We start from the raw sequence: 26,005 nt of genomic DNA on the forward strand, positions 1-26,005 counted from the left end.
CAGGCCGGACTTCATAATAATGGTAAGAAATCCAGGTGTGATGGCACATACCTGTGTTTGGGGGCCTGGGTTTTGAGGATGCTGAGTTCTAGGCCAGTCTGGGCTATAGAACACAGCTTTGCCAGAAAGAGAAAGACAAAATTTACCCTACATGCTGCTTTATTGCCCACATGGAATTGTGTCTATGCTCCCCTTAACTTTCAAAACTATCTCATGAGGTTAGCTGTAGTTTCTCCATTTACTCAATCTGCTCACTGACCGGTGAGCTAATAGCTTAACTAGTAAAACCGGATGGGATGGTAGTAATAGTGACCTCAGTGCAGAGTACCTATGCTGCCCACTAGGTGGTGCTGTCTCACCTATGCTAGTCGGAGTACCTGTTAAGTAGTCTTTGGACCCTCCTTGTACTTTGCTGTTGCCCTGTTCAAAGACAGTTTGTCTCCACTATAACCTGAACGCCAATCAATGAACTTGAATTCTCTGGTGCTTCTGATAAGGGAAAAGCAGCTCGGTAGCACGCCCTCCTTTGCTAACATTTCTGGTTGGATCAGGGCAGTGGGCACACACCTATCTTGCTTGTCAAAATCTAAACTCAAAAGTAACTCCTGAAAATATAAGTTCTGTAGCAAGATTTTTCTGAGTTAAAAAATTATAACTCAGTATTCACTAGTTGTGTAGACCAGAGACGGAATGACAAGTCCCTTGAATCTTTGTGCTTACCTGTTTATGTAGGACACTGTTAATAGGTCAAGTAACTTGGCATTGGAGGGAATGGTTAAACAAAGACGATCCCAAGGCTTGCTTACCTGTGCATGACTGTGCCTCACGTCCGGCTTTTTCTTTCTGTGTTGGGTCTGTATGACATCTTTGCTTTTGTCTACGAATGCATTCTTGAAGTCCACTGTATTATTCAGTGAATAGGTGTGGTCCAGAAGGAGGGTCACTGATCAAACAATCCTGGGAAGGCTCTTATTAAAGAAGACAGCTTCCTTCCAAGCTTGTGCAAGCTAACATGGGCCTGTATGAAGTTGCCCAGAACACACACACACACACACACATTTATTTAATCACACGGTTCTTTTTAATATACCACACTATATTAATACATCATAGAACAGGATTTGGGAAATCTAGACTAATAATACTGGGTTTATAGGTGGAAGAGAAACTCTCCTTCAGTGCGGCAAGAGCATGAGGCTTTGTGTAATTCAAACTCTCTTCCTGCTCCCATTTCAGGGAGGCCTGGGAAAGAGCATCAGTCTGGGGAAATGGTCCCTTCTTGCAGGTTGGGAAGACAATCTGTTTTTGTTCATGGTCTACAGATTCAAATAAGAATCCTACCCACAAACCACTTTTACAAAGAGAAGCAAGGAGGCCAGGGAGTAAGATAAAAATGATGACTTTTATCACGTGTGGAAAATATATGTGTGAGTTTCATATATATATGCAGAAAATGATAGTAGGAGGGCTGCTTGGCGGGGAGTGGATCAGCTTGGGGGAGAAGGAAATAGCATGACAGTGTGGGAATAAACAGGATACAATGATGGATACGTATGGTAAATATATATGTCATAATAGAATACACTATTTTGTACTTTAACCAAACAAGTTAACAATTCAAACAAACACCACCATCTAGAATAGTATCCAATAAAATTTGAATCCAACAACATTTGGCCACCATGACCCAGCCAAGCTGACACAAAAAACTAATTATACCTTCTGCTGAGACACGGGTCCAATCTCTGGCCTATGGAATTGTAAGACTTTGTGCCATTTGTGCCATTACGGGACAGTGGTAGGAAACTAGCAGCTATCTCCTCTTTGACTAGGTGTCACCACCAGTCACTTATTACTGAAGACTTGGTGATTAGTCTCAGTTTTTCTCACCACACATAAGAAGGCCTGGACATGATAGCTGCAAACACCCCTAACTGTATTAGCAGAAGGTCTTTCTCCAGGGTCCCTTCCTAGCTGAGCCTGGTGTCACGTGTGGTGCCTACAATCCCAAGTACTCGGAGGCTGGAGTAGGAGAACTGCAAGTTGAAGATCACTTTGATCTACAAAGTGAGTTGAGGCTCAGTTTGGGCAATGCAGTGGAAACTTACCTTAAAAAGTTTACGATAAGGTTGGTTGTAACTCAGCTATAGAGTGCTTGCTAACATGGTGGCCTATGCTCAGCTCCAATAACACACACACACACACACACACACAGAGAGAGAGAGAGAGAGAGAGAGAGAGAGAGAGAGAGAGAGAGAGAGAGAGAGAGAGCTTAATCAGATTTCCGGTAAGGCAGTGGTCACAGAAACACACCAGGCAATGCTTTTGGACTAAAAGATCCCTCGCTCATTGTCAGGAACACTGGCTCCACCAGGCACAGAATTTTTCAACCAAGATTTCACTTCTGTTGCTGCCTCTGAGAAGGACACCTATTGGTCTTCAGCTGATTCCTTCTCATGTGATGCTTCCGGTCACCTCCCCGCGTTTTCATACCATATCAGCACCCGGTCCTATACCAGTGTGGACATGGGCGCTCAGCTCCATCTCTGTCATGGGGCCGTGCCTCCTCTTACTCTGAAAGTGAACAGAGCAGAATTGTGTCCCTGGGTAAAGTAAGGAGTCTATATTGTGTTTTTGTTGCAAATTCATTGCTACTTTTTAAGCTCCTCTGGGTTAGCGTCTTTTTTTTCCTCAGTGGACCGTAGTGATAGCATTCATCTCCACAGAAAAGCTCTTCAACAGTTTCGAGTGAAGATACGGTCTCACTTCATGCGCCCCACAAGATGAATGCAGGACTGTATAATAGCAGTCCATTTTCCACCAGTCTGCGCTATTCACGCTTATCTATGGTTACTTGGCTAAATTTTAATCAGCGGGCTTCGGAATTAAAAAAGATAAAGGAAAATGAAGTAAGCGTTAAGATGGCTGAGCACAGTTAGCGCCTGCATCTTTCCAGCTGCACATCTAGGAAAGAGATCTTTTCCTTTCAGGTTCAGTAACTTTAAAATAAACAAAATGATAAATAAACATAGGCTGTTTGAGAAACATCTGCCTCCCAGGGGACGAGAAGCCAATATTGTGAGGAAGACGGCAGATAAGCCTCGATATGAAAAAGATTTGCTTCAGGAGCCACAGGGAACGAGTCTGTTATCTCTGCTTCTTGTTTCCATGTGGCCAAGGAAAGAACGCCACGGTTGGACTTTGGTGGGATGCCTTCTCAGAGAAGAGGCAACTGGGAAGGAGCGTGGCCAGCTTCAAGCACAGAGCTGAGCCGATGGACTAGTTCTTTTCTTACCTGTCGTCAGCCTCACAGACTGTGTATCTCTTTCTCTTTTCTGCAGCCAAGTGTTAGTGTGTTGCTATGAGTTTTCCTGTCTAAGCTTAAATATGGCTGCACCCATCCTGCCCCATGATTGCAATACCATCCAAGGGTGTTCACTTGAGGTTTTCCAGCCTGCCCCTCTCCCATCTAGAACCTTCTATTCCACTCTGTAAAACTCATCACCCCTGCATATTTAACAATGATAATAAATAATGTCAAAGGATGATCCCGCTCTTGCAGTTGCTCACAGAGAAAAACCCAACAGGTGTCTTTGTTTCCTCGCTTTCACTGAGTGTGTCTTACATCCCACCATGGCCCAGTCGGTGCCGCCAAAATCTCTCCCTTCTGGGAGAGACCACTTCAGATTACAACATTCATGGTCGACCAACTCCAAGCAACAGTGTTTACTCCTGAACACGGCACTAGACTTCCAGTAATGTCTTGGCTTTCTTGCTTCTGATTCCCTCCACCAAGCCAGCCACAGACAAAGGTGTATGTGATTGCTTCATCTCCATGAGTTCCCTTGTCCCTCCTCACCTCTTCCCTCAGTGTTACTTTCTACTCCCCCTTAATTGTCTCCTTGGTGTCAGCCTTCTTTATTTTATTTTTTAAAGATTTCTTTATTGGTTTGTTGGTTTGTTTTATGTATGTGAGCACACTGTAACTTTCTTCAGACACACCAGAAGAGGATCCCATTATAGATGGTTGTGAGCCACCATGTGGTTGCTGGGAATTGAACTCAGGACCTCTGGAAGAAGGGTCAGTGCTCTTAACCACTCAGCCATCTCTCTAGCCCCAGTGCTGGCCTTCTTTATGTTCTGTGAGCATTAAAACAAAACGAAACAAAACAAAACCAAAAACCAAAAACCAAAACAAACAAACAAAAAACTTGTTCCAACTCATAGCCTTTGGCCTTATGGCTTCCTTTGCTGGAAGTGTCTTTTCCCATGAACTTACATGTTTCCTTCCTTGCCAGGACACGTCCCCAGACACCCATGACAGGGGAAAAACCAACAACGATAACAACAACAACAAACAAACAAACAGAAAAACAAAACAAAAATAAAAACAAACAAAAAAAAACAAACTGACCAACCAAAAAGCCAAAAAATAAAAATCAAAAACCTCTGCCTTCTTCAAGATTCCCATTGCTTTATCCTTTCTTTAACGTCCTGAATATGCATAAACATTTTAGCCCATGTCTTATCTAACATTCCAACTCAACGAAGTCTTTCTTATCTGAGATGGTAAAAAAAAGTACTCCTAGAAGCTGCAACTTGTACACAGCCGGGGCTCAATAAATAATTGTTTTGTAAGCATGACCACGATGAACTTTGCAATTTATCACCATCAACCAAAAACTCACCTTGGATGCCTCAGCAACCACTCTCTATTTTCCTTCAGTTTTTGCTCATAGGCAACCACCCCCTACTTTTTGTTTCTGCATTCCTGTGTACTTTGGACTTGACATATGAGTGGACTCACACAAGCAGTGAATAGTCTTCTATAACTGGCTTCTTCCACTCAACATAATGATTCTTGAAACAATGCGCCAAAGCAGGACTACATCGTTGCCTTTTATCAAAGAAAAGTGTCCCACTGCGTGGAAGAAACCAAGTCCCGCTCCGTTTTGCGCAGTGAAAAGTTCACCTGAGGTTTTCAAGTTTATTTCTCAACCATGTGTCACTCCATATCATTATGAGGAAGCCACAACACCGATTAGACTTGGCTTCCAGAGAGAACAAATGGAGAACATTAGATTCTTGGGTTTGTCCACTGAATCTAGGTTTGTACCAAGGGGGTGTGAATGAGGAACTTCCATTGCTTTAAGTTCAAGCATGCGAATGTATCCTGAGAGCATGTCCTAAGGAAAAGTTACCATATACTGATAATCAGGGAAATGAGGAATGACTTAGCGAAGGTCACCTGGAGAACTTTAACCAGAGAGTGAGCCTAACAGTGTGGGCACCTGTAAGCATTTATCAGAGAATCTGTAACAGGCGGGGGCACTCAGGTACTTAATAACGGTGATGAAATTCTCCCCAGAAGAACCAACAACCATAACCAAGAGAATGTTGGATGGCTTACCCATAAAGGCTTGCAGAACAGTGTCAGGATAAAGGAAAAGAGAGAGTGAGCCAGAAACATCGATCTTCCAAGATAATAGAGAAGTCACTGGAGTTGGTGAGATTATTGATAAGAAAGGATTAAAAAATAACCTCACCATGTGACATAAAGGACAGTCTACAGGGGATGAAGAGGTGATGGTTCCTGCTGACACAGGGGAAGTCAGTTCTGAACTTCACAACACAGAGAATGCCAAGTTCTAGAGTAATGGGGCCTTAAGGATAACGAAAAAAAATCTAATTAGAGATATATGAAATTTTGACAATAAAAAAAGTAAATCATAAAACAACTGAATAAGTAAAAAGTAGGTTATTTGTTAAGGAACAAAACTTGGTCGACTTCTATTTCTTTATAATATTCAGAATTTTAAAAATTAATAAATGCCCTCCATATGGAATTGATATTAGGTTCTCGTGCATACTAGGCAATCTTTTTACTTTATCAAGTATATTGATAAGTCTTGTCTAAGTTGCCCAGTCTAGACATACAAGTGGTAAGACTGAACAGAAATGAAGACTCACCTATCTGAATGGGCTGATGAAGCCACTAGAGTCACCTATGACTGGGTGACATTCTAAGTGGGAAGAGAGTAGGAGGATTGGGAACTCCTCTACACCAAGAAATGCTCATTTTCCCACTAGGGCATGGCGGTGTATGCCTTTAATCCCAGTACCCAGGAAGCAGAGGTAGCCTGGGCTGTATTAGTGAGGCCGGGTCTCAGAAAAGAAAGGTCAAGAGCGAGAGGTGGTGTTTGCATCCTTAACTGAGATACGATTATAAGATTATAATAATGTCAAAGCTGTGCAATTATATCTTTGTATATCACATTGTACTTGTTATATTATGAGCTTGAGTTGAATTAAAAAAAAAAGTGCATAGAAGCCCTAATCGCTAACATGTCAGCCTGTGAACGTGCTTGGATACAGAGTTCCTGCAGATGCCATCACTAGTATCAATGAGGCCATTCTGGCGAGGGATGAACCTATTGCAGAACATGTAGTATTCTTCTTAATGAAGACACAGACAATGAAATGTGGAGATAGAGGTGAAGACTGACACTTCTAGAAGCAAAGTGCCACCAAGGCTCGGCAAACCAGCACCACAGCTGAGACGGATTCTCTTTCAGAGACTCTGGAGAAAACTGGCAACACTTGCAAACACAGGGATTTCAGACCGTCCTCTTTGTTGCTGCAGGAAGACGAGCTTTTCTTGTTTTAAGTTTTGTTTTTGTTTTTTAAAGTGGAAGTTGTTGAAAAGTAATGCATTGAATCTTCCTGATAAAACATACTTCTCAAAGTTCCCCCAACCAGCCTCTGAGATCTAATTTCTTGGGGAAATCATGAGAATCTAAAATTTTAAAATTTTACATCATACATTCTTTCAGAAAGTTCTTGCTAGAGAAAAAAACATTCAAGTATAAAAGAGAGATGTTCCAGCTCAGAAAAGGCGACTCCTCCATGCATTCAGTTATCCCAAGATGTCAAGGGTCAAGGATAAAGCCCAAGTCCATTAAGAAAAAGCTCCAAGGCTGTGGTCCCCTCTAAGTTGTAAAATTTCCATTCCGACTCTTTGATTCTCTTTCTTACTGGATACTCTCCAGCAGCTCAGGTGACCCTGCACATGACTTCCAGAAAGATCTCTGTATTTGTCCTATCTCACTTAGGAGCAGCAACCTGAGCAGAAAGAAGACCTCACCCAGAACCCTTCCAGGTCAGAATACTGATGAACCCTGGCCCAGGGAGGATGCCTTTGATTAGAATGCCTCCTGCAAGTGAGAAGACCCAGTATCTGCTAAGCCTCACTGGAGAATTGATTCCCTATCCAGACACTGCTTGTGGGAACGTTTCCTTCTTTAAATGTATTCTGCATAATCAGGGGATGCTGTAAATAGGGCCAAGAAGGAGCTATCCATGTGAGAAAACTGATTTGAAATTTATAAAATGCAATGGCATTTCTACTGCATCTGGTTTTCATAATAACAAGCAATATAAAATTTCCTGTAGAAAAATAATAATGAGGTAGAATAGCATACTAATACGGGATTATTTTTTCAAACCAGCCTGCCCGCTTGCAAATTTCTGCTGCAAGCTCAGTACCTTGGTGTACTTTGTGCAAATTGTTAACCCAAGGATGACTTTTCCCAACTATAAAATTAGGATAAAAATTGCATCTACTGCAGAGTGGCTGGGAGATTTACGAGGTTTTGCACGAAATACATTTAGGTTATGATGTGGTACATTGTCCAATTCTCAAATTAATATTGGTGACAGAAATAAATATCAATAACACTACCACTACCATATTGATGATGATGATGATGGTGGTGATGGTGGTGGTGATGGTGGTGGTGATGATGATGAGGATGAGTTTCTTTGGACTTTTATTTTGAGGACTGATGAAAATTTCAGGTATAATTATTTATGATGCTGGCCCTTAGGGGTCATTTGGTCTGCCCCTTTAAATTAGGCAAAGAAGGAAACTTCTAGTTTCTCAGGTTGCTAACACTTAACATTTCTTATCAGAAAAAAAATCCACAGTGGTTTCCTGCTCTGTTCAGTAAGTGAGTTTCATTCCTAAGGCACTGTCCAATCATATTATCAAATTTTTTTCTTAGTCACAGTCTGGTTTCCTGCCTTTCGACGACTGTTTCTCTAATGCTAACTTTTAAACTTCTTAATTTGAACTATGGCATTTAAGCTCTTTTGATGATACAGAGCGTGTGTGTGTGTCTATGTGTGTCTGTGTGTCTGTGTCTGGGTGTGTGTTTATTATATCACAGAGACACAGCTCCCAGGATGCTTTGACTTCAGTCAATGCACTTGGAAATTTCATGTCACCATAGTTTGCACCAAACTTTAGATCCACCTACTTTGAAAGAGAAGAAAGTCTCTCTCTAGTTTATAAAACGGTTAGAACAATTTCTAAAGACTGGAAAGAGGGCTCAGTGGTTAAGAACACTTGCTACTTCTGAAGAGGTGTGGGTTCAGCCCCCAGAACCTGTACTAGAATGTTCTCCGTCACATGGAATTCCATCTCCAGGCAGGGTCTGCAAACGTACTGTGCACAGAGATGAGTGGCACACTCACACGAAGAAGCCAAACTTTCAATTTAAAATCCTCGCAAATTTCTAAGGTCTCCTGCATGAGCTGCAGTTTTAAAATATCTTCCTTATTCTGAATTTAAAGTTATACTTATCTATTATTATTTGTGTGTATGTGTGGATGTGCACGGAACTCACTGCAGCATTGGTGAAAACTGGTTCTCACCTTCTACCCTACGGGTCCCGGATATCAAACTCAAACAGTCAGGTTTCGGTGCCACGCTCTTTTACCTATTTCTAACCTCCGAATTTTAAAGAAAAAAGTCCACAAAATCTTTCATTGGTACTAGTGTTTGGCATTTTAATGATATTAATCATTTTTTATAGACATCATTTACTTCCGAATCCACCTGGGAAGGAAAAGCAGTGTTCAAGGCTGTAAGAAATCGTTAGCTCCTGTTCCCCGATGCATTTGTTAGCATTCAGAAAGATGGTGGTACTGGCTTAAGGAGCGACTTACACTGGGGTCAGGAATAACCCTTTGTGGCTGGGCAGGAGTCACACGTGATAAGCAAAGGTTAAAGAGAACCCGTGAGAAAGTCTTGCTCAATGAACCTCATGAGGAAAGTCATGCATATGAAGGAACCATAAACACACATGTGTGTTTAAGTGTCTGTCTGCTTCCATTTTCCTCCATAGGTGCAAACGTGAACATGAAAACCAACAACCAGGATGAGGAGACACCCCTGCACACGGCGGCCCACTTCGGCCTCTCTGAGCTGGTGGCCTTCTATGTGGAGAACGGGGCCATCGTGGATAGCATGAACGCCCACATGGAGACCCCACTGGCCATCGCCACCTACTGGGCCCTGCGCTTCAAGGAGCAGGAGTACAGCAGGGAACACCACCTCATCTGCCGTATGCTTCTAGACAACAACGCTGAGGTCAACGCTCGGGATGACGACTTCAAGTCCCCTCTGCACAAGGCTGCCTGGAATTGCGACCACGTGCTCATGCACATGATGCTGGAGGCGGGTGCGGAGGCCAACCTCATGGATATCAATGGCTGTGCAGCCATCCAGTACGTGCTGAAGGTCACCTCCGTGCGTCCTGCTGCGCAGCCCGAGATCTGCTACCAGCTGCTGCTGAATCACGGGGCTGCGCGCATCTACCCCCCACAGTTCCACAAGGTGAGGCTACATCCCCGCTTTTAGCTCAAGTAAAGCTGTGTGTTGCCCTACAGTCTCCCGGTGATTCCAGCTTGATCTTTGAAGTAACCACATCCGACCGCTATTAGATGCCCCCACCTTCCTCTCTGTGTGTTTGAAATTTGAGCAGGAGCTGGAAGTCAGTGCACCAGGGAAAGATAAATGTTCCTATCCAATATCTGGCCTAAAGATTACACAACCTGTTATAGATTGAGTTAGCTTATAGCCAGGAAGAACTGTACATTCTTCCAATTGGACTAAAGTTAGCAATAATGTCAGCTAACACATAGGGGACCAATACTGACTTGTAATGAATTCAGCGCGATGTTCTAAACATTTGGATATGCTCATTCGCTTCCTTCAATAATTCTATAAAGGATTCATCGCCTCTGTTTTCCAGTGAGGAAATGGGGGTAACCAATCACGTCTGAGCTCCCGAAGTGGTGGGATTAGGACCTGACCTTAGATAATTTTATTCAAGGATTTATTCACAAAATATCATGCAGCAATGACCTCTTTTCTGAACAATACTAATTAACAGTCTCTAATGGGCTGGCAGGGAGCAGATGCTAATGATGTTGATATGACCAAGACAAGGTACCTACTCAAGTAGCTTCGTCTATTGGGAAAGGAAAACACACAGAGGTCATTTTAATATGCACAGTACATGATGGAGTAGAGGGAGGCAGGAGGCGCTAGCATCAGGTTAATGATGATCATTAATTTGTAGTCAAAATGCGTTTTAACACTTAAAGCAAACCAGATGATAGTGTAGTTCTGAAACTTTAAAGAAACTGAGAAATTTGAGGAATGTTCCTTCTAACTCCACTGAGTCCCGTATACATATACACATATAGAATTCATACATAATGCACGTAAAGAATATATACACATATAAATGTATAAAACACAAACACACACACACACACACACACACACACAGAGTTCTAGAGATGGGAGGGCAGTCAGAAGTGGTGGTGGTGGACACACTCCTATTGGTCCAGCATCGAAGAAATAGAGGTAGAAAGATTGTAAGTTTGAGGCCAGCCTGGGTTATAAGGTAAGTCCTTGTCTCATACTATCAGAATTACAAAAACCCAACCAAACTACCAAACAAACAAAAAAAAAAAGAGTAAGGAAAAGGAAAAGTAGAAATGATAGAGATGGCTTAGGAGCAGTGAGTGTCATAGGGCAATCTCCAGATAATCCTGATAAGAACATTCAGTTATTCAGTTAAGACCTGGTGAGTCAGTAACCCTGACTTAGGAGGGACTTCTCACTTACTTCTTAGTATTTTCAACTGAGGATTAATTTTTGTCTGCTGTTTAGGGACAGAGGCCTAGTGACTGTGAATGCCAAGTGTCTACTTAGTCATGTATTGCTATACATACAGCTTTGTTTTTGAGACCTCCCTCACCCCAGATTTCTCCAGCATTTAAATTGAGAGTGGGGGTGGTGTGCCCACCAATCTGCTGAGACAGTACCCCTGCCATCTTTTTCCTTGTGTTTCGTGTTTTGGGGGCAGGGTACAAACTTCTAGCACCAACCCTGTTTGGCGCCTCCTCTAGTCTTTACAACAAGCACGCAATTTTGGGTCCCGAAGAACACTGGCAGCACCATCAGTTAGTGTCTTCCTTTTGGGTTTTGTTTGCTCTTCTAACTTCCTGTGCTTTAGCTGACTGCTAAGGAGACTTAACGTACGTAGGCTTGAATTCTGGTGCCTGGCTGCCATCGTCAATAGTTTCATTGCTGTCCCTGTAAAGTGTGTGAGGTTGGGAAAGTGGAAGAAAAACTTCAATGTACTATCCAGACGCTTCAATGTGATTTAGAACAACCGCTCCACAGCCTTTCCTAAGAGAAAGTCGTCTTTACGACAGGAGAGTGACTGACTCATTTATCCTGAAGATAAAGTGATTTGTTCTCCCCTGGATAGGGAATTCAGTTTCCTTATTTACAAGGAACAAGGTCAGAGTGGCTCTCTTCCCACTGCAAAGAGGATGGGCAGAGTGTGTGGTTCACTGAGAGCCAATGTATAAATTATATAAGCGACGTGGTGTGGAGAGGCTGATAGGGTGGGTCTACGATTGCTTTCCAGAGTACAAAAGGACATTTGATTTTTTTTCTCCTGCTGCTAGCATAATTCTGAAGGAAGCGACACCCCAGGGAGCCAAAATCGAGATTTCTTGTAGGTCAAGAGAGACATTTTTCCTGGGGAAGGGAAAGATAATGTGAGAATTTGGGGGAGGTAAATGTGATTTATATAATAATATGAATATGAATAACGTGTGAAGCCCATTGGTCACACAATTACCTTACTAATAAATGGTGTTTGTTTGTGTGTGTGTGTGTGTGTGTGTGTGTGTGTGTGTGTACAAAAATTTATCATTCTTTAAGGTTCAAGGTGACTTTAGGAGAGTTCCTTACTGAAGTGTCTTACAAGTGGCGATTTAGAAAGACATCTTTAAATCCTCTCTCTCTCTCTCTCTCTCTCTCTCTCTCTCTCTGTGTGTGTGTGTGTGTGTGTGTGTGTACAAAAATTTATCATTCTTTAAGGTTCAAGGTGACTTTAGGAGAGTTCCTTACTGAAGTGTCTTACAAGTGGCGATTTAGAAAAACATCTTTAAATCCTCTCTCTCTCTCTCTCTCTCTCTCTCTCTCTCTCTGTGTGTGTGTGTGTGTGTGTGTGTGTATGTGTGTTTGGAGGTGAATGCAACTTGAAGTTGACTTCATCTATCACTTTCCACTGGACTGTTGGAACGGGCTCTGTCTCTGATCTTGGAGTTTGCTGCATAATTAAGGCCAGCAAGCTCCCAGGATGGCATTCCCTTATCTCTGTCTCCTCAGCACTGGGAATAGGATGCCAGTCTCTTTTAGAGGGTCTTGGGGATGGGACTAAGGTTCCATGCTTGTCCAGTAAGTACTCAGTCCATCGAGTCATCTGCCCAGCGCTTTGAATCTACACCATGTTTGTCTATGCTTTAGGAGTCAGATGGTGAGGGGGTAGCATCTGATCGATTCCCCAGTGATCACTGTTTTAGAAAACAATTTCATCTCTAGTTAGTCTTTATTCTGTGATGGAAGGAAAAGGCAGTATAGAGACAGAATGTAAGTTCCCTGGTGTCCTCTGCTTCTTAGATTATCAGAAGCTAAGCAGAGGCAGTGACTTATCCTTTGGTGCCCACAATGGCCTGCTGTCATGTGTTTGTCTAGGTTCCTGGCAATCAGTCCAGAGTGGTGCATTAGAGTTTGCTATCATCTGTCTGTCTGTCTATCTATCTATCTATCTATCTATCTATCTATCTATTATCTGTCTTTATAGTTATCTGTCTGTCTGTCTGTCTGTCTGCCTGCCCGCCTGCCTGCCTACCTACCTATTACCTTACTGAGGCCCGAGAAGATGAGTCCAGTTGTGTTAGTCCCAGAAACCTGAGGTGCTGATAATGACAGCTGTCAGGCTAAAAACGATCTTTTCATGGTTTGATAATCAAGACTTTTTTCTGTCAAAAGAAAACTTAGTAGTTAGAATATATGGTGATTTGAATAGGAATGGCCCCATAGACCCTTGTGTTTGAATGGTTGGCCTAAAGGGAGTGGTACTGTTAGGAGGTGTGGCCTTCTGGGAGTAGGTGTGGCCTTCTGGGAGTAGGTGTGGCCTTGTTGGAGGAAGTATGTCACTGTGGGGGAGGGCTTTGAGGTCTCATATACTCAAGTTAGGCCTAGTATGGCAGCTTCCTTCTGCTCCCTGCAGATCAAGATGTAGAACTCTCAGTTCCTTCTGCAGCACTGCGTCTGCCTGTATGCTGCCACGTTTCCTACTCTGATGATAAATAACTAATACTCTGAAATGGTAAACCAGTCTCAGTGAAATGTTTTCCTTTATAAGGGTTGCTGAGATCATGGTGTCTCTTCATAGCAATAGAAACCATAACTAAGATAGACTATCAGCCAAAACTAATGCCAGCAGTGGAGGTGTTAGGCCTGTCACATCTGAAGATGGCACAAGGTCGGGATTTGGAACCACCAAATGTTTTACTCTAATGACAGTTGAAGTCATTGCTTCATTATACACAGGAGGATGTTGCATGTAAATGGAAGCATAAGACATATGATGCTTAGTTTCTAAACCATAAACATCTACACTCCTGTATGCACAACTTTATTTGAACCTTTTCTGAAGAGGAGCAAGGAAGAGGATTACCAGAGACAACACTAAAGGCTAAGTTGAAATGAATTTTAGATAACAAGTAAATTTTAGCATAAACCCCTTTCAAGCAGTATTTAGGGCATATATGAAAGTTGTTGTCTACTCAAAATTTGTCCTTAATCATGACACCACATTATGAAGACTGCAGGCTCCAGTAAGTCAGCGATACGTTGCAAGGGAAGGACAACTCATAGCAAAATCTTATCTTCCTCCATTTCCTCAGTTTTCACAAGGAGGTGGAAACCCAGAGTTAAATAAGACGGGTTGTTATATGGACACCTCCCACTTCAGCATAACTGGCTTACCTCCCATGGAAAGGTTATCTGGTTTGAGACTTACTGTAGATTTATTTGCTCAGTGTTGGGACATAACTCCCCAGCCTAACAACCACAACCCTAGCTGAGAGTTTTTTCTTTCAAGTGACTGAGTGTGGTTTGGTATATGACACCAGTCCACTGTAGGGGCTGTTGCTGGGAGATGTCTTTGGTTGACTCACTGGCAACTCTGAAATTTGCTTTGCCATATGGTCACCAGTAAACTTACTGTGGTACTACTGTGCAGTCATTTTATGACAGATTTAGCAGACTCTCAGAGTCCCAAGCAGCAGGAAGTATGTATCGAGACTACCTCTCTCAGCATCACTTAATTTATGGGCAGAGCAAGGAGTTCTTCAACATCCTGTCTTTCTGTTCTTGTTAGGAGCCTGTTGGGTAGTAAAAATTAAAAATAAAAAAAGAGGGCTGGAACCGGTTGCTGCACATACCCTGGTGGTCCACACTCTCTTGATAGTCTTGGTTCTGGCAAACCATTGGAACTAGTGCTAATTTATTTCAGCAGCTCCATGATGCCCCCATCTACTTTCTGCTGTCCCAGAGCCATTCCAACACAGCACCCTGTCAGGCCACCCCACCCTTACAGCTCTCTTGACTGTTTTCCACCACACCAGGCATATACATCCCAATTCTGTGGCAGCCCAGTGCATCCTGCCACCAAACACTCTCTTGAACTCAATTAAATTGCCACATGAAAGAACACATCACAGTATAGCCTCTGATCCAATTGATATGATATAATTTGCCCACCTAGACAACACAAAATCCTATACACATCCATCCCTTAAGAATAGTCCTAACAACCTGTAATATGTACAGAGAGGAATCTGAACATCCAAAGCCATGTTCTCTTGGTTGCCTCCTCCTTGCCTCCTCTGCCTCTCTAAAACATTTCTCCCTCCCACCCTTCCTTCTCATCCAATGACAGGCCTCGTTCTATCCTGTACCTGCCTTCACCTGCATAATGACATCAACCTACAGCCTATCTTTTATTTTTCATGGTTGATAAAGTTAGCTTGATTTCATGAATATGCCCTTCTACATTGGACCAGGCAGTATAACCAGACCCAAAAGATGTGATATTCCTTAAAAAGTAGAGTGATCCGGACAACTTGATAGGTACGGGAATTCTTTCTAGACACGCGGTCTTGGTGTGGTCCCTTCTTGGGCCTCAAAGACCAGAGTCTTGGTGATCTCAAAGCCTACTGACTAGGGGATCCTCCAGGTGTGTGAAACCGTACCCAACCTTGCTTAGGGGTTCTTAATGTCTGTGAGAATTGTGAATCATGTGTCTACACCAAGCGACACAATTCTCCGTTCCCTCTGCAGGTGATCCAGGCTTGCCACTCTTGTCCCAAGGCAATTGAAGTTGTGGTCAATGCCTACGAGCACATCAGATGGAACATAAAGTGGAGGAGAGCCATTCCTGATGACGACCTGGAGGTAAGTAATCCACTTGCTGTCCTTTTCACCAGCCAGTGCCGCCAGACCTCTGGATAAGAACTCGGCATTCTTGTTTAAAAAACTGGTTTTGAGAATACTTTCAAAGTCTATGCATGCATGTCTGTCAAATATGTGTTATTAGGGAGTCCTGGAGAATTTCTTTGAGAAACACTTAAGTAAATATACAAAAGTCGAAGTTTTATTTCCCTTCAATTTAAGTGAGTTAAGGGATTCTATCCAGGACTGTCCACTCAGCAGTTTTTTTCCCACAATAGCGTAGTTTTTTTTATGGAGCTAGTTTGTTTATTTTCAACTATATCTAGGCGCTTATGACTAAGCAGGAAACACTATTTCAGAGTCTACAGTGAGCTTCACGCAAAATCCTTAGTAGAGTCATGCCCCCCACTTGTGGACTTAAAAGACTTTGGTCCATCTGTAAACAAGCCCTTCCCACAGAGCATCCTGTTCTAGACTTCTGAAGTCACAGCTCTGTCTAATACATGAGAGGTGCCAGGTACAAAGTTCCCTGGTGCCTAGAGGTCAATGGCTGATTTGTATCATCTTATTCTGCTAGTTGTTAGCTCTTTTACTTTATAAAGTTACTTGTCTGCTAGCCTCTGCCAGTAGATATTACCAGGTACATAAAGAGCAGGCTATAATATTGAGTTAGACTAAAATCACCCATTTTGGTTTTAGTTAGTCCAGACAGTTCAGTCATGGTAGTTTATATCCTATCCTGGATTGTGAATGTGTTTGTCTGCTTTTCTTCCCACCCCTTTCATACTCTACTTCCTGACTTACCCATTTTCATTTTGTGCTCAATTTTGTTCACTATCAGAGAACCTAGAAATCTATTCTAATGAGTAAAGTAGGGATAAATGCATGCGTGTGAATTTGTATCTGTGGAAGCTGTGGAGCCTCCCTCAAATTAACCTTTTCTGCCTTGCTTTCCAGAAACACTGGGATTTCTACCACTCTCTCTTCAAGGTGTGCTGTAACACTCCCAGGACCCTCATGCACCTGTCAAGATGTGCCATTCGAAAAGCGTTACACAACAGATGCCACAAAGCAATTCCTATGCTGTCCCTCCCACTGTCATTGAAGAAGTACTTGCTTTTGGAGCCAGAGGGAATCATTTATTAAGTCTTAGGAGACAACAGTTCCCAACCCTAGATTTCTAAGTGGACTCACTGGGTAGACGCAGTTTGCATGGATAAAACGGTACTTGGGTTGGTTATCACACTTTAGGGATTTCAAAATGCTTTACATTCACCAAGCCATTAATCCTAGAGTAGCATGCTGAGGGAAAATAAGCCGGTAAAGTTAAAGAATTTTGAGACAATGGCCACATTTAGAAGGTAGACACCATTACACAACAGTAATAGCTCATGTAGTGACAACTTTTATTAGGTACCCAATGAAGTTTGTAGAACTTTCACATGTGATTTCATCTGTAAAGGGACCCACATTTTCTTACATTGAATCTCATCCACTACATTATCAGTAATAAGTTTACATGACTGTTTAGTTTGCAAAGTGGCAGGTTTTGTGAGCGACCTCTTTGACCTCTTAGGCTTGGTGTCTCCCACCAATGACTATTGGGGAGACATTGCTGTTACTAGTTTTAGAAACACCTCCTCCCCAAACCAAGATCATCCACTCCTTTTGGTGACAAATGCACAGGAGTGCAGTGGGAACAAGATCTTTGAGTCTAGATAGATATAAAAAAGGAAAGAGCAGTTTACTTAATAGCCTAGGAATAGACATTTCTACACACTCACTGAGCCAGACACTGGAGGTCACAGATGGGTCAGACAGGACTCCTGTCCTCCAGGGTCGCATGTTTAACAGGGGATCCAAACATACGAGCAGGTGACTGCTGTATGAAGCGAAGGGGCAGGAGTACAGGTGCAAATTCATATTTACTGCTTAACTTTCTGAAGTGTGCTGACTTGATTTTTTTTTTTTGAATCATGGAGAGCTGTGTGGAGGGACCTGCTATTATTATGGTAAATGTCTTTTAATTTCTCCAGATTATCTAGATAGTGTTTTATTTTGTGTGGCTTCCTATTTAGTACCATCACAGACTCTGAGAAAAAAAAATATTCTACACTCTGGCTCTCACATAGATGAGAAAGAACTTTAGTGAAGTGGGCAAAAGCAGTTGTGAAGAGAATGACTTAATTGGTTTTCTTGGTGTTTCCATGGGACAGGTTGACAGTTTAGAGCATTTTAGTTGATAGATAAGGAACTTGCGTTTTAACAGTGGCTCCCTTCAGACGATTAAAAAAAAAATAAAAAAATAACCCTTTGCGAAGTGTAGAAGGAAGTATTTAGTGTTTGCTAGTAGAATCACACTGGTATGCCTCCTGGAGAACTTGGTTTTGCCCATTTGGTTCTCATTGACACTGTTGGATTAGCCTATCGCCTCTGGGCACAGACTTGGTAGCAGTTAAAGTAGTGAAGTGTAGACACTGTACCTGCCACTGTGGGCAGACTCCTTTCATTTCTCTGTGGTGTTGCCTCTTGCTTTCTGTCAGATTCTCGTCTGTTGTGGTGACTAGAGATGTTGTCAGATATCCCAGTAGTTCCCCATGTAACTGTGTTTGTAAATGGAGACCCTCTTACCCCCAGTGTTATGCAGATGGACATGTTCATGCTTTTGAGGTATCAATTTAACTCAACTGATTTCAGAAAAAAAATTATTCTGTATTAGAACAAGATTGTTATCGTGGGACAGAATGCTGAGTTTGTACAGATTACACGTAGAAAGTAGTTTGCTTGACTGAATGTTATTTAGAACATATCTCAGAATATTCAAAGGGTTGGGGATTTCTCTCTATCATCAGGAACATTTTGGCAGAAAAGTCTGTGCTAGACTGATTCATCACAGGTATAGAGTGACTGAGAACAAGCGGACAAGGTGTTCCTCATATAGGGAATTAGGGGAGTTTGTCGTAGTGTTGCAATGTTTCCCTTAGTCTAGCATAGAATTTGTAGCCACTTGTTTTGAATTGCTTGCATGTGGATTTATTGCAATTACTTCTGTACCTTGACCTTTAATAAAACTTCAATAAAGATCATAAATAAAGCTCTGGTTTTTCCTTTGATCTTTGTGAGTTATATGTCAACAAGACTTGTCTTCCTCCCACAATATTGACTCTCAATAGTGACACAGACCCCCCCACCACCCAAAAAAGACTTGTTTCACTGATTTTCTCAACATTTAGGAAGAAGGGCAGAATGAAGAATTGTGCCTGTCAACAAATAATGTTTTCAAAAGAAAGTGAACAGGGCAGGACTGGAACAAAACAAAATGGAGGCTGTCACTATTTAGTAAGTGTACTTTAACTATAAGTAGGAAATTGACCTGGATGCTCCTTGTCCACTTCTTCCCATCTCTGGCATCCTGGGCTTTTCATTTTCCTCTTTTCTTACTACTTACTTAACCCTGGACAAAGCAAGGGAAGAAATTGTGCCCTCACAGTGCCATTGTACTTTCTGGGAGAATTTTCTGTAAATACCCATCTAACATTCCAAAAAAAACCCCAGTCCTCTTCAAAACGTTCCATGAGAGGTGGTGGCTTTGGTAAAAGGAAGAGGCCTCCTCTCCACTCTTCTGTACTTCTCTGCATCTACAAAAGTCTGTGTTCTAGTTTTTAGTCACTCGCTACTACATATCTGCTTGTCCTTCCATTTGGAACCTGGTAGCTTCCGATAGTAACACAGTAGTCAGAAGAAGACGGGAGAGATAAGAAAAACAACAAACCATTTGCAGTGAGTTTTCAGCCTGGCAAAAGATGGTAATACCTTCAATCTTGGTTACTCATGTGACAAACCCACGAAGTTCTAAGTTCATACATTTTTCAAAACTTTTGAAGAAGAATGTAACTACTCCCTAATTCCGCTTGAAACGCAAGCATCACAGATCATACTCAAAGATCCCATGGCTCTTTTGGTAGGATGCTGGGCAGATACTTTAAAGATTGAGCTCTGACACTGCATCCTTCATATCCTGGTTGTCACCCCCATCTTACCACAAATGGTATATCTGCTCCCTTTAATTTCCATCCCTTTAACATGGGACTAAGGGTGTTACTTCCTCCATGAAACCTGATAGGATTATTTTGAGCATTGCACATATCAGGCACTTTCTTGCTGTCACCATCTTTAATACTATTATAGTTCCTGTGATACAGAGATAGGTTTTTACCAATGGGTTAATGTAACTTTTGAGTAAAACCATTACTGTAGCAGATACATATGATATTCCTTTCCACTTGGGAAGCAAGGCAGGTGGTCTGTGTGGCAGGCTCTTCAGGGGTGGGGGAATCAATGAATACAAGGTAGATGAGGACTGAGACTTCCTTGAACTCTTTTGAGGTAAAGAATAGGAGAGGAAAGAACAACACTGGGGAAGATTAGCAAACAGGCAAGAAGATGACTTACTGAAATGCTGCTCTTTTGTGAGTAAGTTCACTCAGGAGGTGTGGCTCCTTTTACTATCTAATTGGTCATAGGGTCATGTTTGCCATGAGGACAGTGAGTGCTGTCCCTCTGCTCCTGTCTTTGGTGAGGAAGGACTAGGAGGACCCAAGTGAGGAGTGCGGATCAGTAGGAGATTTCCTTAATGCCAGACTCTATTCATCACAGTGTAGGACCAAGGAGGGATAGAGAAATCCACCTATTTATTCTTTTTCTCAGAAGAGTGCATTTAGCACCGCTACACATGTAGTGGGTGGGTTAAAGATGGATGGAAGAGAAAATGTGCTTAACCAGTCACAGTAAGAACCACTTTCAGTGGGCCAGTGTCTTAGTCTATTTGCTTTTACTCAGAAATCAAGAATGAAAGGACATCAAGTCTGTTTTAATTAGAAACTACCTAATATTATCTAACTGAGCTTTTTGATACACAATGGTTGATTGGGTTGAGTTTTGGAAGTTGCATTTCAGTGCGTCATTTCCTTATTCAAGGGTGTATTTACACCTACCATGGTTGAGATACAACCCCCAACACAGGCTGATCCCCCACCCCACCCGCCCCACACTGCCTTTTTAAGCAACACGAAGTGGATGAGGTGCATTTAAATTTGTTCTTTTCTAATTGGTTTTCTCAGGTAGAGGTATGCCTCAATGATGTTGAGTAACGACTATGCAAATATATGCTAATTGAGCCCAGAAAATAAAATACAGATGCACTTTGTATGTTCAGAATGTAAGATGACCCTGGATTAGTTAGATTTTTGTGTTTGTCAAGAACAGAGGAACTAACAAATCAGAGTTCTTACTGTAGGGTATGTAAGGCATTCTCAGAGGTAGAAGATGGGTAAAGCTGAAAGTCAGTACATGCTAATGGGCAGTAAATTTTAATGGAAAATTTAAGCTACCTGACGGAGGAAGGGAAATGTACAACCTGAGTCACCCTTCTGAACCCATTCCCTCTTTCTCCTGCTCAGAGTCTTGAAAGGGTGACTTCCATTCAAGTCTCAGTTGGAATCCCTAGTCCTTGGGTCTAGTCAATGGGAAGAACAGCAGGAGAGGAGATCTTCTTGTCCTGGCTCCCTCTCATTGAGCTGCTTGCTAGGGACTGGGTTATTTGACATGACCACAACTCCTATGAGACAACTCTCTCTTATGTTTCTGCTCTCCCTAGGTTTTTGAGGTTGCTTGCTCCCCTTGTTCCTTCAGACCTAGGAGAAATCAAAGTTTACATTGAACTGCCTTTGCCCCTGGTCAGGGTATTTCAGCATGCTTTGCTATTTTCCCAGTAGATGGGCTAGGATTAAACTCTCCTCAGTGCTCTGTTCAGGTCCTCCAGGGATCTTGACAAGACCAAAGACACACAGCACTGTCCAGGCAACAAGAGCATGGGTAGCCTTGGTTACTTGGTCCTGGGGAGGTCACGGGGGCCTGAGAAGGCAGTTAGCAGACAGACAGGTGGGCTGGATTCATGATGTTGGAGAGGATGGGGTTGGGGTAAGAGGAGTACTCTGGAGCCATTGAGGTCAGAAAAATGGTTGGCACTGGAACAGGTAGTAAGAGCCACCAACACCGACCTTACAGACAGGATGGAGGGAGAGAGGACCATTTCCTATAAAAGGGTGGAAGGAAGAGAGAAATTGCCATGATCACATAGTAAAAATGCCTTTGACTGTGTGAAAAGGTCTGGAGAATTGTATTGTTACCATTTTCTCCACTTCCCTCAATTGTTCAAACTATCAAACAAATGATAAATAAATATAGAGTGTTGAAACCATGACACCAATTCATGTTTTTCTTTGCCTATAAAACACTCCAGTCTTACAGACTGATTTATTCTTGAATGGGAAAGGGATTGCATTTTTAAATATTCTTGCATTTTAAGATATTGAAGCATAAGTGATTTTTAAAAGCCTGTTAAGGAAAGGGAACTGACAGACTGGAAGCCTGTCGTTGGAACTTCAGGATCTCTGCCACTCCCAGCACTGCAGGAGACATCGATAAACTTTATAGAGACAGAGGGTGATTACAGTCCTTCAGGGTCAGGGGCGTTCTAGGACTGATGTCAGAATGGACCGTGAGAGGCTCTGAGGACAATCCTGCAGAGAACAGGAGGTGTCAGCAAGCTGGGTCTTCAGCAGCCACTGTTCATTCTGCAGTGAGTTCATAGAAAAATGAAATGTTCACCCCTAAGGTAGTGCAGCATAGGGACCAGTACATCAATGGTGCCTTTTATTATCATTAGTAAAATCCCTTCCCAGAGGGAGACATGAACAATAACTACCCCTTTTCCTAAGGCCCCAGTGACAAACTAAAGCAGGATTCCACCAAAGTTCATCCTGGGGAGCTCATGAGTTTACCGAGCTTCCTTACAGGCATAGGTGAAAGGTTACTTAAGGGGCTGTGGGTGCTCCCACACTGCAGTAAGCTGCATCTGGGAAGCCTTTGCCTAGCAGGGATGGGGCCATCCCTGAATCAGATAGCGCTCCCCTCCACTAGTCTTCCTCTGATCTATACACTCTAGCCCCTTCCTAGGCTATGGGCACACAACAGGTGGAGAGGAACAGCTGGATACTCAGGGGAGGGTGCTTGACCTCACCCCTGCAAAATGATCCTTTTGGAATGGGGCAGTGTTAACTCCACAAGATGGTATAGGACAGTCACACCAACTATCTACATGAGTCCAGTCAACTTCCTACTTGGAGTGCTGATTCTCCTTTTTTCTTTCCTTCCTTCCTTCCTTCTTTCCTTCATTGCTTTTCTTTCTCTTTTCTTTCTTTCTTTCTTTCTTTCTTTCTTCCTTTCTTTCTTTCTTTCTTTTTATTTTTTTGCAGTGGTAAGACTTGAACACAAGTCCTTTCAAGGCAACACTGTCCCATGCAGCCATAAACCCAGCCCTCATTAAAAAAAAAAGATAGTCATGATTAAATACCTTTCACACCATACCTATTGGAGAATTAAAAGAAACGACACACATCATTGTTTAAGACTCATGGATGTCCTTAATCTCCAGTCAGTGGTTAGAAGGTGTCCCACTGTCTGGAGACACCTACAGTGTAGTGCTGGATGGCATGATAGGGCTTGTAAGGTTGAGACACAACTTTGGTCCAGTTTATTACCCTTTTGTTGATACAACTTCCCACACTACTGAGTCACACTCCAAAGTGCAACAGTCAGAGTGACCTGCTAATGGCTCTTGGCTCTTGCTGTGTGAAGGGTGCACTGTGGGAGAACTTTCTCCTGCCATACTGCTTAACTATGCGGAAATAGGCAGCAGTCACTTCTGAAATGAAGCCTCCTTTGTGGTTAGTTTTTGTATATACAGCCCGGAAATAAACAATTCCATTCATAGTTCGGTTCATTCAGTTTTCTGTCTTTTTTTTCCTCCCTCTCTCCTTTCCTTCACCTCCCTCCTCTCCTCTTCCTTCCCTTTCCTTCTTTCCTTCCTTCCCTTCCCTTTGCTCCCCTCCCCCTTTCCTTCATCCTTCCTTTCCCCTTCCCTTCTCTTTTTCCTTCCCCTCCCCTTCCCCTCCCTCCTTCCCTCCTTCCTTCCTTTGCTTCCTTCCTTCCTTCCTTCCTTCCTTCCTTCCCTTCCCTTCCCTTCCCTTCCCTTTCCTTTCCTTTCCTTTCCTTTCCTTTCCTTTCCTTTCCTTTTCCCTGCCTGTTTCCCATTTGCTTTCCAGGCTCTGCTTTTTGCTTACCCCAATGTGGGCATCTAGAAGGCATGTTGAGATCTTAACAATTGACTAGTGTATTCTGTAAATTATGGGATTCATTTAGTTTTCTCTTAAGCCTTGGACAAAGCGGGAAAATTGCCCCTTCCCCCTTTATTCTTTGTTTCTTTGATTCCAATTTGAAAGCCCAAAATAGCAACAGATTGTGGGTGAGGTATTAAGGCCAAGCTAGAAACAAAACCTACCAGAGAGTTAACAAGAGAGGCTACCTAAATGAAAGCTTCAGATTTCTGCCTGATCCCTTTGATGTTAGAGAAGAGAACCACATATCTGATTTGTGTTATACTAGCTCATATGTTGGTGTTCAGAGTCAGGCAAGTTCATTGCCAGGCTGTAGAAGTTGTAAAAGTGCTTTCTTCGGAGAAGCACAAACTGATTACTTCCCCAGTAACATCAAAACAATTGGCCACTGACTAGCTCAGATGCAGTTCATACCTTTGGCCACTAGGGACAGTAAGAGTATTTGTGTTTCACTGTAGTTGATGTGGCAGTGGGGGAAAAAAGAAAACATTTCCTTTCTCTTCCTCCCTCTCCTCCTTCTCCACCTCCTTCTTTTCTTTCTTCACCTCCTTTACTCCTCTTCCTTCTTTTCCTCCTCAACCTCATCCTACTCTTTCTCCTCCTTTTCTTCTTCTCCTCCTGTCTGCTCCAGGGACACAAGCATGCCAATAAGTCTACCACAAACACTGAGTTACATCACCAACTCGACTTTTGATAAATATAGTTATTATTTTATTCTTGATTTTTTCCTGTTAATTTTATATGAGCAAATGATTTGTAGCCCACAAATCACACACATATGTAACAGTCATATGTGAGTGGAATACACGCATGTTATCTATGAACTTACTCTACATGCAGTAGTTGGCAGGAGGGAACTTGCCCAGTAACAGAGGGGAGACAAAGGCAGCATAGTTCTACTGGCTCAGAAATGAGCCCTCTATCAACATGCTTACATTTGAATCAGTTTTCAGCCTGTCTTCATCATGTTTTCTGCATTGAAACAGAGGTCTAATTCACTCAACATGTGCTTCCTCATAGTTTGCCTTCCGTATTTGAGTATTATGTGGAGCTTAAACCCAAGCAGGTCTGGGATATCTAGAGCACAGCACACATTGTGCCTACCAATGGTTGGCCTATTGAGTTCAGGCCTATCTGCAGAAGCCTCTTCAATGCTGTGTCTAGACCTCCTCTCCTAATTGCATGTAACCGCTAGGCAACATGAAATAGGTCATCATTTTTGGGTTCTAGGCTTATTGTTCTCCGAGGCTCATGGTCAGTATTACAAACCTGGAAGAATTCAGAAGGGGAGTGAGGGCTATCAGTACAGGGATTTTGAGTTCCTTTGGATCAGAAGACACTTGTAAAAATTTGTTAGAGAATTTGTCTGACAGTGAAGTGAAAAAAATCATTTAAAGTTTTTTAAATGAACTCAGCAACCCAAATTATAATTTTTGAAGGTCAAATATTCTCAGACATATAGCTCAAATTACATACACGCTCAGGAAAGGTTTGTTTGCTTTTGTTTTGTACCTAAAGAAAAGAAAACTTTAGATGGTAAAAACATAGGTATTCTTAACACACGGTTATCATCTTTTGTGGATGATGTATGAAGGGATAGCATACATAGTTCAAGGTGCTCATGTCGTGTGTCCAGAACCAAGGATGCAGTGATGTCATGTAATATGACAGAAGTGAGAGCTACTTAAAACACCACATGCTCATTATTTGCTTTATTTTGAATTAATTGTTTCTTGTTCAGAAAACATTTACTAAACTTGCTATCCCCTCCACATTCAGCAACATGCCCCCATATGGGGCTGTGACCCACCATTTAAGAAGCTAGGCCTTGCAGTGGTTTGAAGGAGAAATGTCCCCCAATAGGCTGATGTGTTTGAATACTTGATCCTTTGCCTGGTGGTCATGACTGGGGAGGTTTTGGATCTTTAGGAGTAGAAGTCTTGTTGGGGAAGTATATTATTGGAGGTAGTATTTAAGGGTTTATAGCCTTACCTCATTTCCTGTTCTCTTGCTCACTCTCTCCCTCACTTCCTTCCCTCCTTTTTTTTTTATCTTTATTAACTTGAGTATTTCTTATTTACATTTCCATTGTTAT

At 42.4% G+C, this 26,005-nt stretch overlaps 1 protein-coding gene across 1 annotated transcript in view; it reads left to right on the forward strand.

Moving 5' to 3' along the window:
- Asb4 (ankyrin repeat and SOCS box-containing 4) overlaps positions 1-17,035 on the forward strand; it is a 37,633-nt gene extending 20,598 nt beyond the window's left edge. The window contains exons 3-5 of the mRNA NM_001024318.1: positions 9,189-9,679; positions 15,563-15,676; positions 16,631-17,035. Coding sequence (NP_001019489.1) covers positions 9,189-9,679; positions 15,563-15,676; positions 16,631-16,819 — 794 coding nt within the window. The 3' untranslated portion in view covers positions 16,820-17,035. The remainder of the gene's footprint in view (positions 1-9,188; positions 9,680-15,562; positions 15,677-16,630) is intronic.
- Positions 17,036-26,005: the final 8,970 nt, after the last annotated feature.

Source organism: Rattus norvegicus, chromosome 4 (assembly GCF_021556685.1).
Source record: "Rattus norvegicus strain SHRSP/BbbUtx chromosome 4, alternate assembly SHRSP_T2T, whole genome shotgun sequence".
Taxonomy (NCBI): Eukaryota; Metazoa; Chordata; class Mammalia; order Rodentia; family Muridae; genus Rattus; species Rattus norvegicus.